Source organism: Propithecus coquereli, unplaced genomic scaffold (genome assembly GCF_000956105.1).
Source record: "Propithecus coquereli isolate 6110/MARCELLA unplaced genomic scaffold, Pcoq_1.0 Scaffold347, whole genome shotgun sequence".
Lineage (NCBI taxonomy): Eukaryota > Metazoa > Chordata > Mammalia > Primates > Indriidae > Propithecus > Propithecus coquereli.
In genome coordinates this window covers 795,712-807,975 of record NW_012149141.1, presented here as the reverse complement: position 1 = coordinate 807,975, position 12,264 = coordinate 795,712, and the positions used below count along the sequence as shown (strand labels likewise).

General features: G+C 39.6%; 1 protein-coding gene across 1 annotated transcript in view; it reads left to right on the top strand.

Moving 5' to 3' along the window:
• The window catches only part of SUCLG2 (succinate-CoA ligase, GDP-forming, beta subunit), a 280,046-nt gene that overhangs the window by 169,045 nt on the left and 98,737 nt on the right, over nt 1-12,264 (top strand). The window contains exons 7-8 of the mRNA XM_012651079.1: nt 2,420-2,516; nt 4,747-4,784. Of these exons, the coding sequence (XP_012506533.1) occupies nt 2,420-2,516; nt 4,747-4,784 (135 nt within the window). The remainder of the gene's footprint in view (nt 1-2,419; nt 2,517-4,746; nt 4,785-12,264) is intronic.

The window sequence follows — 12,264 nt, the reverse complement described above, 5'->3', positions numbered from 1 at the left end:
CTGAAACTCATTCATAATAAAGGAGATTCAAATTAAAACTATACATGAGAAACCCTTTTTTACCTAAAACACACAAAGATCAAGATGGCTGATGGTTCAGAGTGGAAAAACAATCTCTCTGATCCTGGTTTGCATGAGTGGAAATTAGGGATAGCTTCTACCAAGGGCAATTTAATAGAATCTTTTGATATTTAAAATGCCTACATCCCTTTTTGTTCCTCTCTAGGGAATTTATCCTACAAATATTTAATCACGTGTATGATAAACATACAGAGATAAGTAAGGCAGTGTGGTGATATGAAATATTAGCAATAATCCAAATGGCCATTATTTAAATGAAAGGTTAAATGATTTCTGATGCATCCATATAATAAGATATTATATAATCAATTAAAAGAATAAGATTGATCTATGCGTGTTGCTGATAAAAGGTCTCTAAAATCTGTCAAGAAACAAGGTATAGGGCCAGTGAGGTGGCTCATGCCTGTAACCCCAGCACTCTGGGAGGCCGAGGCGGTAGGAGGTCAGGAGTTTGAGACCAGCCTGAGCAAGAGAGAGACCCCAACAGAGCAAAAAATAGAAAAATTAGCCAGGCGGGTCCCAGCTACTCGGGAGGCTGAGGGATCGCTTGAGCCCAGGAGTTTGAGGTTGCAGTGAGCTATTATGACACCACTGCACTCTAGCCCTGGAGACAGAGCAAGACACTGTCTCAAAAAAAAGAAACAAGGTATAGAACCGTTTGATTTTTTAAAAAAGGTGAATAATATGCATACTTTCTTATACATAGAATATCTCTCATATGGAGCACAAACTGATTAGGTGGCTGTTGCTGAGAAGGTGTGTGGCCAAGGAGTAGGATCAGGGGAAACCCTTGCATACTTTGGGAATTTTGAACCATGTAACATGTATTATCTACCTATAAAAACATTTAATAATAAAAATAGTCATACTCATTATGTACGTTTGTTTGGTAATATATCCACTAGGCTTCAAATCAGGCGTTAAGGAAGTTTGTAAGTAGACATGAAATACATTAAGATAGAATGAATTAAGTCTTTAGGAGTTCTTTAGTCAAATCTTGAACCACTTTCAGTATTTACCCCAGTAGGGATTTACTTTATGGTATTTGTTACATAGGTGCTGTAAGAGCTGAGAATTTTGAGTGGACAGAAAGGCAACCTATAGCAAGCATATCCATCAGAGGAACAAAATGAGGCAGTGGTGTTACTGGACCTTGGATACCAAAGCTAGAACCTGGTGAGCTGCTTCCCCAGCGGGAGCCAGAGGCTGAATAGGAGGTGCAGCCCGAGGCAGAAAGAGAGGAGTAGAAGTACCCTGGCTTTTCCCTTCCTCCCACCTCTGTCTCCCACCACTGCTTCCCATCGGCTGAGCCCTGCTGAAAGCCAGCTGACGCAGGAACCTCGAAATCTCAGCATGTAAGAGTCAGCTGTCCTGAGAAACAGAGCAGAGATAAGCAATGGCCAAAGTGGATCTGATGGCAGACAATGCAGGGCAGGCATCGAGTGAACCGTGGCAATGGGAACACCATGGCTGGGAAATAAAATGGAGTCAGGAATGAGACCGAGGCCCAGTATCCAGCCCTGATCATACTGTCCTGCTCTGTCCGTCACATGCTCTGTTCATTGTAGATGTGAGCTTTCCAGGGCAGGGTCATGCCACATTCATGTTCTCATCTCAAGCCCCAGCTCACAAGGTACCAGCCTGCTGTGTCATAGGTAGCCAATAAATGTTGGTTGCAAAGATCCAATGAATGAATGAATTTCAAGCAGAGTGAGAAAAATGAAGTCAGAGGCCTAAAACATGAGGGAAATCTTGGAGATCTTGCCGTTTCTGGTTAATGCCTTTGGGACAGACTGTTTTCAGTTTGAACTGTGCTGTTCAGTAGCTATACTGTTAAAAACTTTCATCTTCTGGTCGTGTAACAGTTTCCATTAGACACTTGGTAATTGTTTCACAGATTATGGGTTGGATTGATGAATATAATAACCATTTTATTCCAGCATAATAAGGAAAACCTAGTCATTATAAACTCTCAAAATCATGTTTACCTTTTACTTAAATGGAGCTTGTTTGTATTAATGATTGCAGCTTATATTGCAGCATAACTCTGCTAATAGGGACATGATAATTTACAAAAAGATTAACAGCATTTTAGGCTGTACTGAAAATATTTTGTTTTCTTGATAATGTTCTTTTCTGGTGTCTGGAGGAGAGTTGAGTAATTCCCTTTAATGAATAGCGGTGGAAATTAAAATAATTATGTTTTTCTGTTTTCCCTTTCAGAAAACCTAACTGAAAATAAAGACATAAATTGCTATTTTTAAAATTTCATTAATTCAGCAAAATAAATTTTCTTTTACTGCTGTGGTGTAATTCCATTTCACTTGATCACATTTAGGCTGCAGATCAAATTAAGAAGCTGTATAATCTCTTCTTGAAAGTTGATGCTACTCAGGTGGAAGTGAATCCCTTTGGCGAAACTCCAGAAGGACAAGGTAACAAAAATAAAGAGAGAAAACAAATGAATATATTATAATTATTTATGCAAACTATAAATTAAACTGCACAAAAGACTGTAGCAGCAGCTTTGCATTAATTTCTTTCGGTAATTTAATTCCTGCTGTAGTTGCAAATACTCCCATGATGCGGTTGAACATTGGAGCACTTAGATTTGTTTGTAGCCAAATGCCAAGCCTCAGAGGAAGCTACTTCTTGTTTTACTTAGAGACATGCATCCGCCCCTTCTCTTCCCAGCACCCCACTGTCCCCCACCATCACACATGTGCACACACACACACAACACACACTTGCTTTTTCAGCCCAGTATGTAAAGATTTGGGTGGAAATGGGAGCCACTGCATTTAAGTATAATGAATGCATCTGCTGTTATGGACCTGGAACTTTCTGAAACTTTTCAGTTTTCCTAAGTCTGTATATAATTTCACCCTGTGTCCTGTGCTGGACTTATGTCACCTTCATGAAGCCTTAAATGCCCCCAGTTGAACTCTTTCACCTTACGTGATCAGCAGCTTCTGCCTCAGGTGGGATGAGGTAGCATTTTGGTGGGGAAAGGTTTCTCCTATCCATCAGGTACTTGTAGAGTATAAATAACTGCTTTATATCTCAGTACCTAGTACCATTGCACTGTCTTGCATACAGCAAGTATTCAATAAGTTCTTATTAATTTGATAGCAAAAGCTACTGAGTGTGGTGGTCGGGGGGATATGATGGGGCACAGGGTAGGATAGCAGGTGAATAGGATAGTGATACCAGAATGTAAGCTCCATGAACCTTGTCTTTTTAAGGATGTTTCACTCCATCTTGCATTTTGTGTAGCATGTTGTGGGCAGTCGGGAAATAGAAATTTGCCATTGAATTGGGAAATGGGGTGAATCGTTATGTGTGAACACACCGAGTTGTGGACCAAGGTGGATGGTACAATATTTTCTCTTGAGCATATTTCAGAGATTCTGTAGTCAGACTCAGAAAGGCTACAGTATTATTTCCTTGGAACCCAGAGAGGCCTAGGTACAAATTCTGGATCTGCCATGTTCTGGCTACAGACTCGGGCAAGTTACTTAGCCTCCCTAAGCCCCTCAGGCCTTTTTTGTTATTGTTGTTGTTGTTGTTGTAAATCAAATAAAGTGGTAAAAATGTTACCTATCTCATAGAGTGGTTGTGAAAATAAGGTAAGCTGGTATATGTTTAAGCATTCAATGTCAGACCCAAAAATAGGCCAGTCCCTAACATTCATAAAATAAAATTCTTCTCAGGTAGTACAATAGTCCAGGAATGATACGGATTTCAGATGAGGATAAGAAAAGAGTGCATGTTTAGGAAGCCATTGAAAATACATATTTCATGGTTTACACACATGACCACCAAATAAAAATCTGTGCTAGGTTATTTACAAGCAAAATATTCCTAAATATTTTAAACACTTGCTACAGCTGTAAAATGATCAGTACAGAATTTCATAAAGAGAGGAAGTGAAGGGGAAGAAACTTTTTCTTGTGCTCACATACCAGGAACTTTGCTAAACATTTATGTACACTCTTTTTCATACTTACCGCAAGCATGCAGAGTTAGGAGTTGTTATCCCCATTTTATAGAGGATCGAAAAATCAGTGTGACTCCCCCATGGGCAGCTAGTTACAGGAGCTGATATTTGAAGCCATGTCCCTCTGAGTCCGGCATGCACGTTGATTGCGATATGCCAGACTCACAGCCACCTGCCTTTTCCACTTTATCCTTTTTAAACTATTCATTTGCTTTCATCAGAGTGACCTAGTAGTCTCCAGTTTGGGAATACCAGTCAAAATTCATGCTGCATCAAGTGGCTGAGAATTAAGTCCAAGAAATGAAAGAAAAGAAGTTTAACATAAAAGTTCTTATATGTCATATGTTGCTTTCCAAACTAGCATGTGTAAGAAATCTAGTTACTTTATATTTTTTAAAAAAGGAAATTCATTTTTATTCTGTGCCATAGTAATTACACAGGCTGTAATACTATCTTTATTGAATCCTTTGGGAAGTGGTCATTCACAAACTGTGGTCTGCCAGCAGGGAGCAGGGTTGTGGGGACCTTTTCTTAGAGGATGTTTACAAAGCCTCATGAAGTCTGAAGTTTGCTTTTTGATTATTAAGGGAATGGAAAATTCTTGAATTTTTTTGAAGAAATCATCATAAAACACATTCTTTATATACAGTTCATTAAAACATAAGTCTTATGTGATATTTTTAAGAGCAAAATTATCTTTAGTTATTAATTTGTTCATTGTACCATAAAAGTTCAGCTATTGAATTAGAATCGCAATTAAATGAGTGTGTTGGTTTATAACTCTAATGAGCAGTAGTCAAATTAAACCCAATTAGGAAATGGTGATTAATGGCCAAATGTACAAATTGATCTTCATCATTATCACAATCCCCTAAAGCAATCCTTTATGTAGGAGCAATAAAAGCAGTCATTTATATCTTAGCAGTATTGATAATCTTAATATTTGTAATCTGAATATTTAAGTTATTTCTGTTTAGATCAGTAATAGCAGAACATTTCACATGAAAACTTTCACACTGAAGTTTTAATTCAATAATTATTCTTCAAATTTAGAAGTTTAAGGAGCTTGGCATCAAATCAAACATTTTTACCTAGTCACTGCACTGCCTCTCTGTAGGAGAATTTCTTCAGCTTTCCATTGCTCAGTGTGAAACATTGTTTTTAAAATCCGGGTTATTGGTTATATATTTGCACAACAGACGATGCCTGGTTGGAAGAAGAGCAAGGGCCTTGGGAACATCAGGCTACTAAGTCACTGATGGGGAATTTTGGATGTGGTGAAACAACTTCATTCCAAGAACTATTTTTTTCCCAGTGTATTAGTCATCTGATTCAAAGAATCCAAGTGGACACTACTAACTGTGATATGGTTTAGTGACTCTCAGCTAGGGTTATCGTGGCTGCTAGAGACAGAAACCTCCATCAGCTTAGTTTTCGTTAAAAGCCCCTGGCGGGGTGGCGTGGCTATTCTACTCCTATAACAGGGAAGTCTAAGGTATGGACTGGCTTAAGACCTGAAGAGAAACAGGAATTCTCTGGTCCTCAAGCCCTGCCTGCCTCCTCCTCACCAGGCTCCCTATTCCTGGCAGCAAAGATGGCTCCCAATGCTCTTTGCTCTCTGCCAGCAACCGCAGAAATTCCTTTAAACGATTCTGATTGGCCCCGCTTGGGTCACATGTGCATGCCTGTGGCCAGTCACTGAGCAGGAATCACATGCTATGCTGTTTCCCTCTGGAAGAAGAGGCCCTGAGTCAAAACATGCCTACCAGAATGACCCAACCGTACTGAAATCAAAGTAAATTGCTATTTAAGTAGTCAAAGAGAAATTAACTGTATTTTCCTTGCTTGTCCAACTGCAATGCTAAATCAATCCATTTATCCTGTGACCAAGTAAGAAACAATGTTTTATCATTATTTATTTATCTACCTACCTGTTGATTCATTTTGCTAGCCACTGTGAGATTATATGTCACATTTAATTTCTTCCCACCTTCAGCCAGCTCTGCCTGCACTCAGACTTCTTCTCTGGTGTCTTTAAAGCATGTGGTACTCAATGGTGAGGGTGGGTACTTTGTCCCCCAGGGGACATTTGGCAGTGTCTGGGGACACTTCTGGTTGTCACAACTTGAGGGCTGTGTTATTTGCATCTAGTGGGTAGAGGCTAGGGATGATGCTAAACAAACTGTATTGCACAGAGTAGTCCCTGACAACAGAGAATGATCTCACCCAACATATCCATAGTCCAGAGATTAAGAATTCCTGCATGAAGCCATCTTCATTAGTTGGAGCCCAAAGCCATTCATTGAGCTAAAGGGATGAGACCCAATTTGAAGCAGTGACTAACTGGCCAAGATTCCTTAAGAATTAATGCTGGGTGATCCAAAGTTAACTGGCACATCAAATTCCTTTTTTTCTAATGATTCTTTTCCCTAAATAACCACCCCGTTGCTTCTTGTTAGCAAGTGCCCATGTTGTTGGTGGGTGTTTCTCTGTTTCTCTCTTTATACACAAGACTCTATTTGCAAGAACATTTTCAGTTCTCTACCTCCCCCAACCCCTTGCCTGCCCCATATCTATTTTCTCTTTTCGCAGCAACTAGAGAAAAGTTCTAAAAAGTATACAACTCTTGGAACATCAATATTTAATGGAAAGTGGGACTAATTTGAAAGTGTCAGCATTTTAAGACCATCTAGGCAAGACACGTTTCAATACCACATTATGGTTATTTATCACAAATCAAATGCAATACATTGCTTGAAGACAGATTATTTTTCAAACTAATTATGACAGTCTTATTTCCTGCTGTTTTTATGTTTCTTTTATGTGTAAGTCTCCCCTCTGAAATGTATTTTTCTTTTGTTTGATTCTGTGGCACATTCTTCTGTTAAAACTCTAGGGTCAGAGGCCTCTAACTGTCAGTCATGTTCTCCATCGAGATCTTTGAATTAGCAGCTCACAGAATCTCACACCACTAAACAAAACAATGAAAACACCCTATGCATATAAGTACCACAGCTTTCTTTGATATTTGTTCAGAAGGAAAATTCATTTGTATAATCTATCAAGCATGGAACAATGTGCTTTTGATGGTGAAAATTGTTTTATAAATATTAATAGGTATGTTTTTTCACCCACTTTGTACACAGAGTGGCCTTTGTTCAAGATGAATTTTCTATAGAATTGAGGTTTCATTAATGTGACATTGAAAATCTTAATGTCTAAAGCAAGATCATCACTTCCAAAAATACATTTTACTATACTTTGTTATTTTACTAAATGAGAAAGCTAAGGTTTAAGCAAACAAGTTTATTTTATTGCCCTGCTGTTGACATAGACATCAGTTCATTTTTAACACATCAGTTCCAGAAGTGCATTTGGAAGGGTCTTATAGGGCGAAAGAAACATGTTAAGAGTCAGTCAATATTCAAGGATTAATCTACTCTTTTTGTGTAGCTACAGATTTTTGTTTATTTTGTTTGTCACACTCTTTTGTTTTCATGTTAGTAGAGTGTACTTTTTCTATGTTTCACTATAAAAATATGATATCTGTGGCTGTTATATCTATCAGTTGGTTAAAGCAGGATGCAAATATAGTGAGAACTGTGATTTAGCAGGGATTGGCAAGCTCTTCTGTAAAGCACCAGTTAGTAAATATTTGGGGGTTTGCAGGCCATACAGTCTCTAGTACAACTAGTCACCTCTGCTGTTGTCTTGGGAAGACAGCCATAGAAAATACGTAAACACATTAGTGTGGGTGCTTCCCATCCAACTTTATCTACAGAAACACATTGTGGGCTAGTCTGAGGGTCATAGTTTGCCAACCTTAGCTTAGATCCTCATTTGGGGCTATTTTATACCAATCTTTAGCCACCTTGGCCTTATGCAAAAGTGTGATATGATTTGAGAGTCACTAAAAGCCTCTGTTTTATCTTCATCCTTTAGCCAAAAATCTCTTTATCTGTCAGTTAGGATGCCTAAAATACCAATCATTAAAATCCTTCCTTTGGGAAAATTCTTATGTGTTCAGAAGATGGCATTTTATTAAAAACCACAGGTAACCTGTCCATATGTAAACTCCAGTAGACATTCACCTCGATTTGCTCTAAAGAGAAATCTGGGATTATAAAAGGAATGGGACAAAGTACAGGTAATTTTTAGTTATAGGAAGAGAGGAGAGTTGTAGGTTGGGCTATGATAATGAAAAGCTTTACGTGTAAAAGGGCTATGTGCACGTAGGAGGATAGTGATGGTGACGTAGCTGCCAGGGAGCGCCTGTTGTCTGGGAGGCTGAGTGCTTCACATGCAGTTTCTCCTTCTACCAACAACAAGTAGTAGAAAACACTGTGATCGCCATTGTGTAGACAAGGCCACAGGGCTTAAGAGAGATTATGTGCTCAGGGCTAGCTGGCTAGGAAGTGCCATGGTTGTAATTCATACCCAGGTGTTTTTGATGCCAGAGTCTACATTAAATTGTCAAGCTCAAAGAAAAGCATTTATGTGCTACAATATTGTAGACTGAGACAGTAAAGCAGGAAAGCACTTTGTGTGCTTGGAACTATGTGTAATAGGAGAAGACAAACTGTTTTCTCCTTCTATACTCTCAACACAGAACACTTCTGGGACCACATGTGTGCGTTTTCCTCACACGGCCTGATCTGTAACACCAGCTAGGTGTCCTGTGATTCCGCCTAATTCTTACACTATCTGCGTGGAGTTAGAGTCAGATCCCACAGGTTAAGGGCTCAGTCCCACAAGACTGTCCCCACTTTAGATGCCAATTGCAAGCTTGGGCCTCTGGTCTCTGTGACTGGCTAGCTATAAATTTGGGATTTCTGTAACCCCCTCCTTGGGTTCAGTCATTTGCTGGAATGGCTCACGGAACTCAGGGAAACACTTTACTTACTATCGCTGATTTATTACAAAGGATATTTTAAAGGATACAAATGAACAGCCAGATGAAGAGGTACATAGGGCAAGATATGTGACAAGGGGGAGGAGCAGCCGTGCCCTCTGCAGGCGAGCCGCCTCCCAGCACTTCCACGTGTTCAGCAACTTGGAAGCTCTTCAGACCTCGTAGTTGAGGGATTTTTATGGAAGCTTCATCACATAGGCACAATCAGTCACCAGCCCCTTTCCGCTGCCTAGAGGCTGGGGGTGAGGCTGAAAATTCCAAGTTTCTGACCATAGTTTGGTCTGTCTGGTCACCAGCCCCATCCAGGAGTCCACCAAGAGATGCCTTATTAGAAGAAAAGACTCTCCTATCTCCTAGGAAATTCCAAGAGATTAGGAGCTCTATGTTAGGAACCAGGGTCAAAGACCAAATAGAACAAAAAGATTCTCCTAGCACCCTTGTTCCATAGACAATTGCAAGGGTTTTAGGAGCTCTAATACAAGGAATGGGGCATGAAAACCAAAACACATATTTCTTCTTATAAATCGCAGTATCACAGACTACTTTTAAAATATTGAGCACATATAACAAATGTGTCTGATACAGTCCCTATACCTTTTTAAAGTGCTATATCCCCTTTTCTGCTAAAAAAAGATTTGAGCCTTGAGGGTGGCAATTCAATTTTGTACCCCCCGTTTCTTTTCTTTTTTTTTTTTTTTTGAGACAGAGTCTCACTCTGTTGCCCAGGCTAGAGTGCCGTAGCATCAGCCTAGCTCACAGCAACCTCAAACTCCTGGGCTTAAACGATCCTTCTGTCTCAGCCTCCCGGGTAGCTGGGACTGTAGGCACGTGCCACCATGCCCAGCTAATTTTTTCTATTTTTTAGTTGTTTGGCCAGTTTCTTTCTGTTTTTAGTAGAGATGGGGTCTTGCTCTTGTTCAGGCTGGTCTCAAACTCTTGAGCTCAAGCAACCCTTCCACCTTGGCCTTCCAGAGTGCTAGGATTACAGGCGTGAGCCACCATGCCCGGCCGACCCCCCTTTTCTTAACTCCTAAGTCCTCTTACTTACAAAGCACTTGGATATACATACATCGACCCAATTAAGTCGTTTAGTTTTCTCTACAGAGGGGGGACAGTTGGCCTGGGGCCATTGTGATACATACTCCTCTTATCCCTCAGTCACCTTCTTGAAGCTCTGGGTTCACTGTACATTTCTGTCAATGTGTTCCCCTGGAGAGAATATCCTACCACAGGAAAGCGTCTTTTGAGAATCTCGTTTTGCAGCCATTTAGTTGGGACTGTCTTCTGAACTTTGCATACATATCCATTAATTATACTCTGTCTCAAACAGCTAGTAACGGTAGTCTTTGTAAGGGGCAAAGGTCCAGTTGGAGCTATTTTGATTTACTGGTTTATTGATCTCAACCAAGAATTCTTTTATTTGAAACTCTTCACTTAGGAAGTCAATTTGATAGCCTTTGCCCATTTATTTCGAAGTCGTCAGTAACAAGTAGTCTTGCCAATGAATAATGGAAGAACTAAAATTACTAATAAATTAATTAGAATGTATTTATAAACCCAGTGGAAAGCCAAGAATGGAGTTGCTTTTCTATTGATTATTATACTGGTCATTAACTGCTAAGAAAATGCCATTGTAGCAAGCAGAGAACATTGGCCAATTCCTTTGGTAATTGAAGGATTCCATCATTAAGATTTCAGTATTCTGAAAAGTAATTACTCATTCACTCCATGTATTCACAGTGTATAGGCAAAGTGGTTGGGCATTTTGTGGCAAGATTAAGGACTCAAGCAGACATTAACTTCCATGTAAGATTCTCTCTTGTCACTGAGTGCTACTTTAAGTAATTTGTGGTCTGTATTTATGTGTATGCCAAGTATTCTTAGATAATAATAGGTCAGTTCTCGACGATTTGTGTCAAAGTGCTTGAATATTGTGGTAGGGAGATCCTGGGGAAAAACCCTCTACCCAGGGTCTATAACCTGAGGATGCCATACGCAACCATGTTTTCTTTTCTTAGGAAGCAAGTGGAGTTAGCAAACTACGGCTATTGCTTTTCAGTGAGATATGTTCAGTGGCTGTTTCCCTTTCAAGAGGCAGGTACCTATCATCAGTACTGGAGGAGAATGAGCAGTATCTGTAAATTCTTTGTCAAAGATTCCTGCCTACCAATATTCCCAGTTAATTAAAAGAATGTTATGATGGTGTGAATCACAGACAACCAATTTCTATTCTAAGAGAGATAATAAAAAGGATCAGAACCCAGATAACCAATAATGCCACCCTCCCCACTGCAGTCTCTCCCTGACTGTACATGTGGTAGATCCGTAAATCAAGGACAGTGCTCTGTGGTCTCTCCCTGTTGTGGAATGAATCTTGCTGTGTCCAGGTCTCTTGAACAACAACATGGAGATTTCTACCAGCCCCAGAGTGTGAAGACAATAGTGCTGATAATGCCTAGCTCCTGGCATTGTAACTGACCAGCGGTGGTCTCCTAGTGTTTTGTGACTCAAATCAGAAAAGTCATACGATGGTCCTGTATGAGTCAAGGGCACCGCCCTAGTATTAGCAGACCCAAAGCAAGGGGGTCTTTGAATTTCTGTTCTGTTTTCATTATAGAAACTGAAAACTGAGTGTCCAGAGTCTCCCTTTAGATGTTCATGTATTGATATTTCTGTTCTTTTTGACCCAGAATGAATCAGTCACAGGTCTAGGGAGCTCAAATATTAGGGAGATCAGGTTCCTTTTGAAAATATCTCCGTTGACTGACAGATATTAATAAGAACTTTGGAAAATGGGAAAACAAGTGGCTTGGATTTTATGTTCTGTAATTGTTATTCCCATTTTTTTCCAGTAAGAAAACCAAGGCCCAGAGAGGAGCTAGGTTATTTTGTCAAGGTTACAGAGTTTGTAAGGTATACTGGAAGTTGCTAAAGAGTATATTTCAAGTGCTTTCACACATATAAAAAAAACCAAAAACAAAAACTATGTGAGGAGATGAGTATGTTAATTTGCTTCACTTTAGTAATCTCTTCGCTGTGTATGTCAACATCATGTTATACACTTTAAACATACAGTCAGAACCCCCGTATGTGAAAAGTCAACCCTCCATATCTGTGAGTTTTGAATACCTCAAATAAAAATCTGCGTATAAGTAGACTCATGCAGTTCAAACCTGTGTTGTTCAAGGGTCAGCTGTACATAATAATTGGCTAAATGATATAAAGCTGGTGTTGACTGTATTCATTGTCAGCTAGTTAGCTAGACTAATTG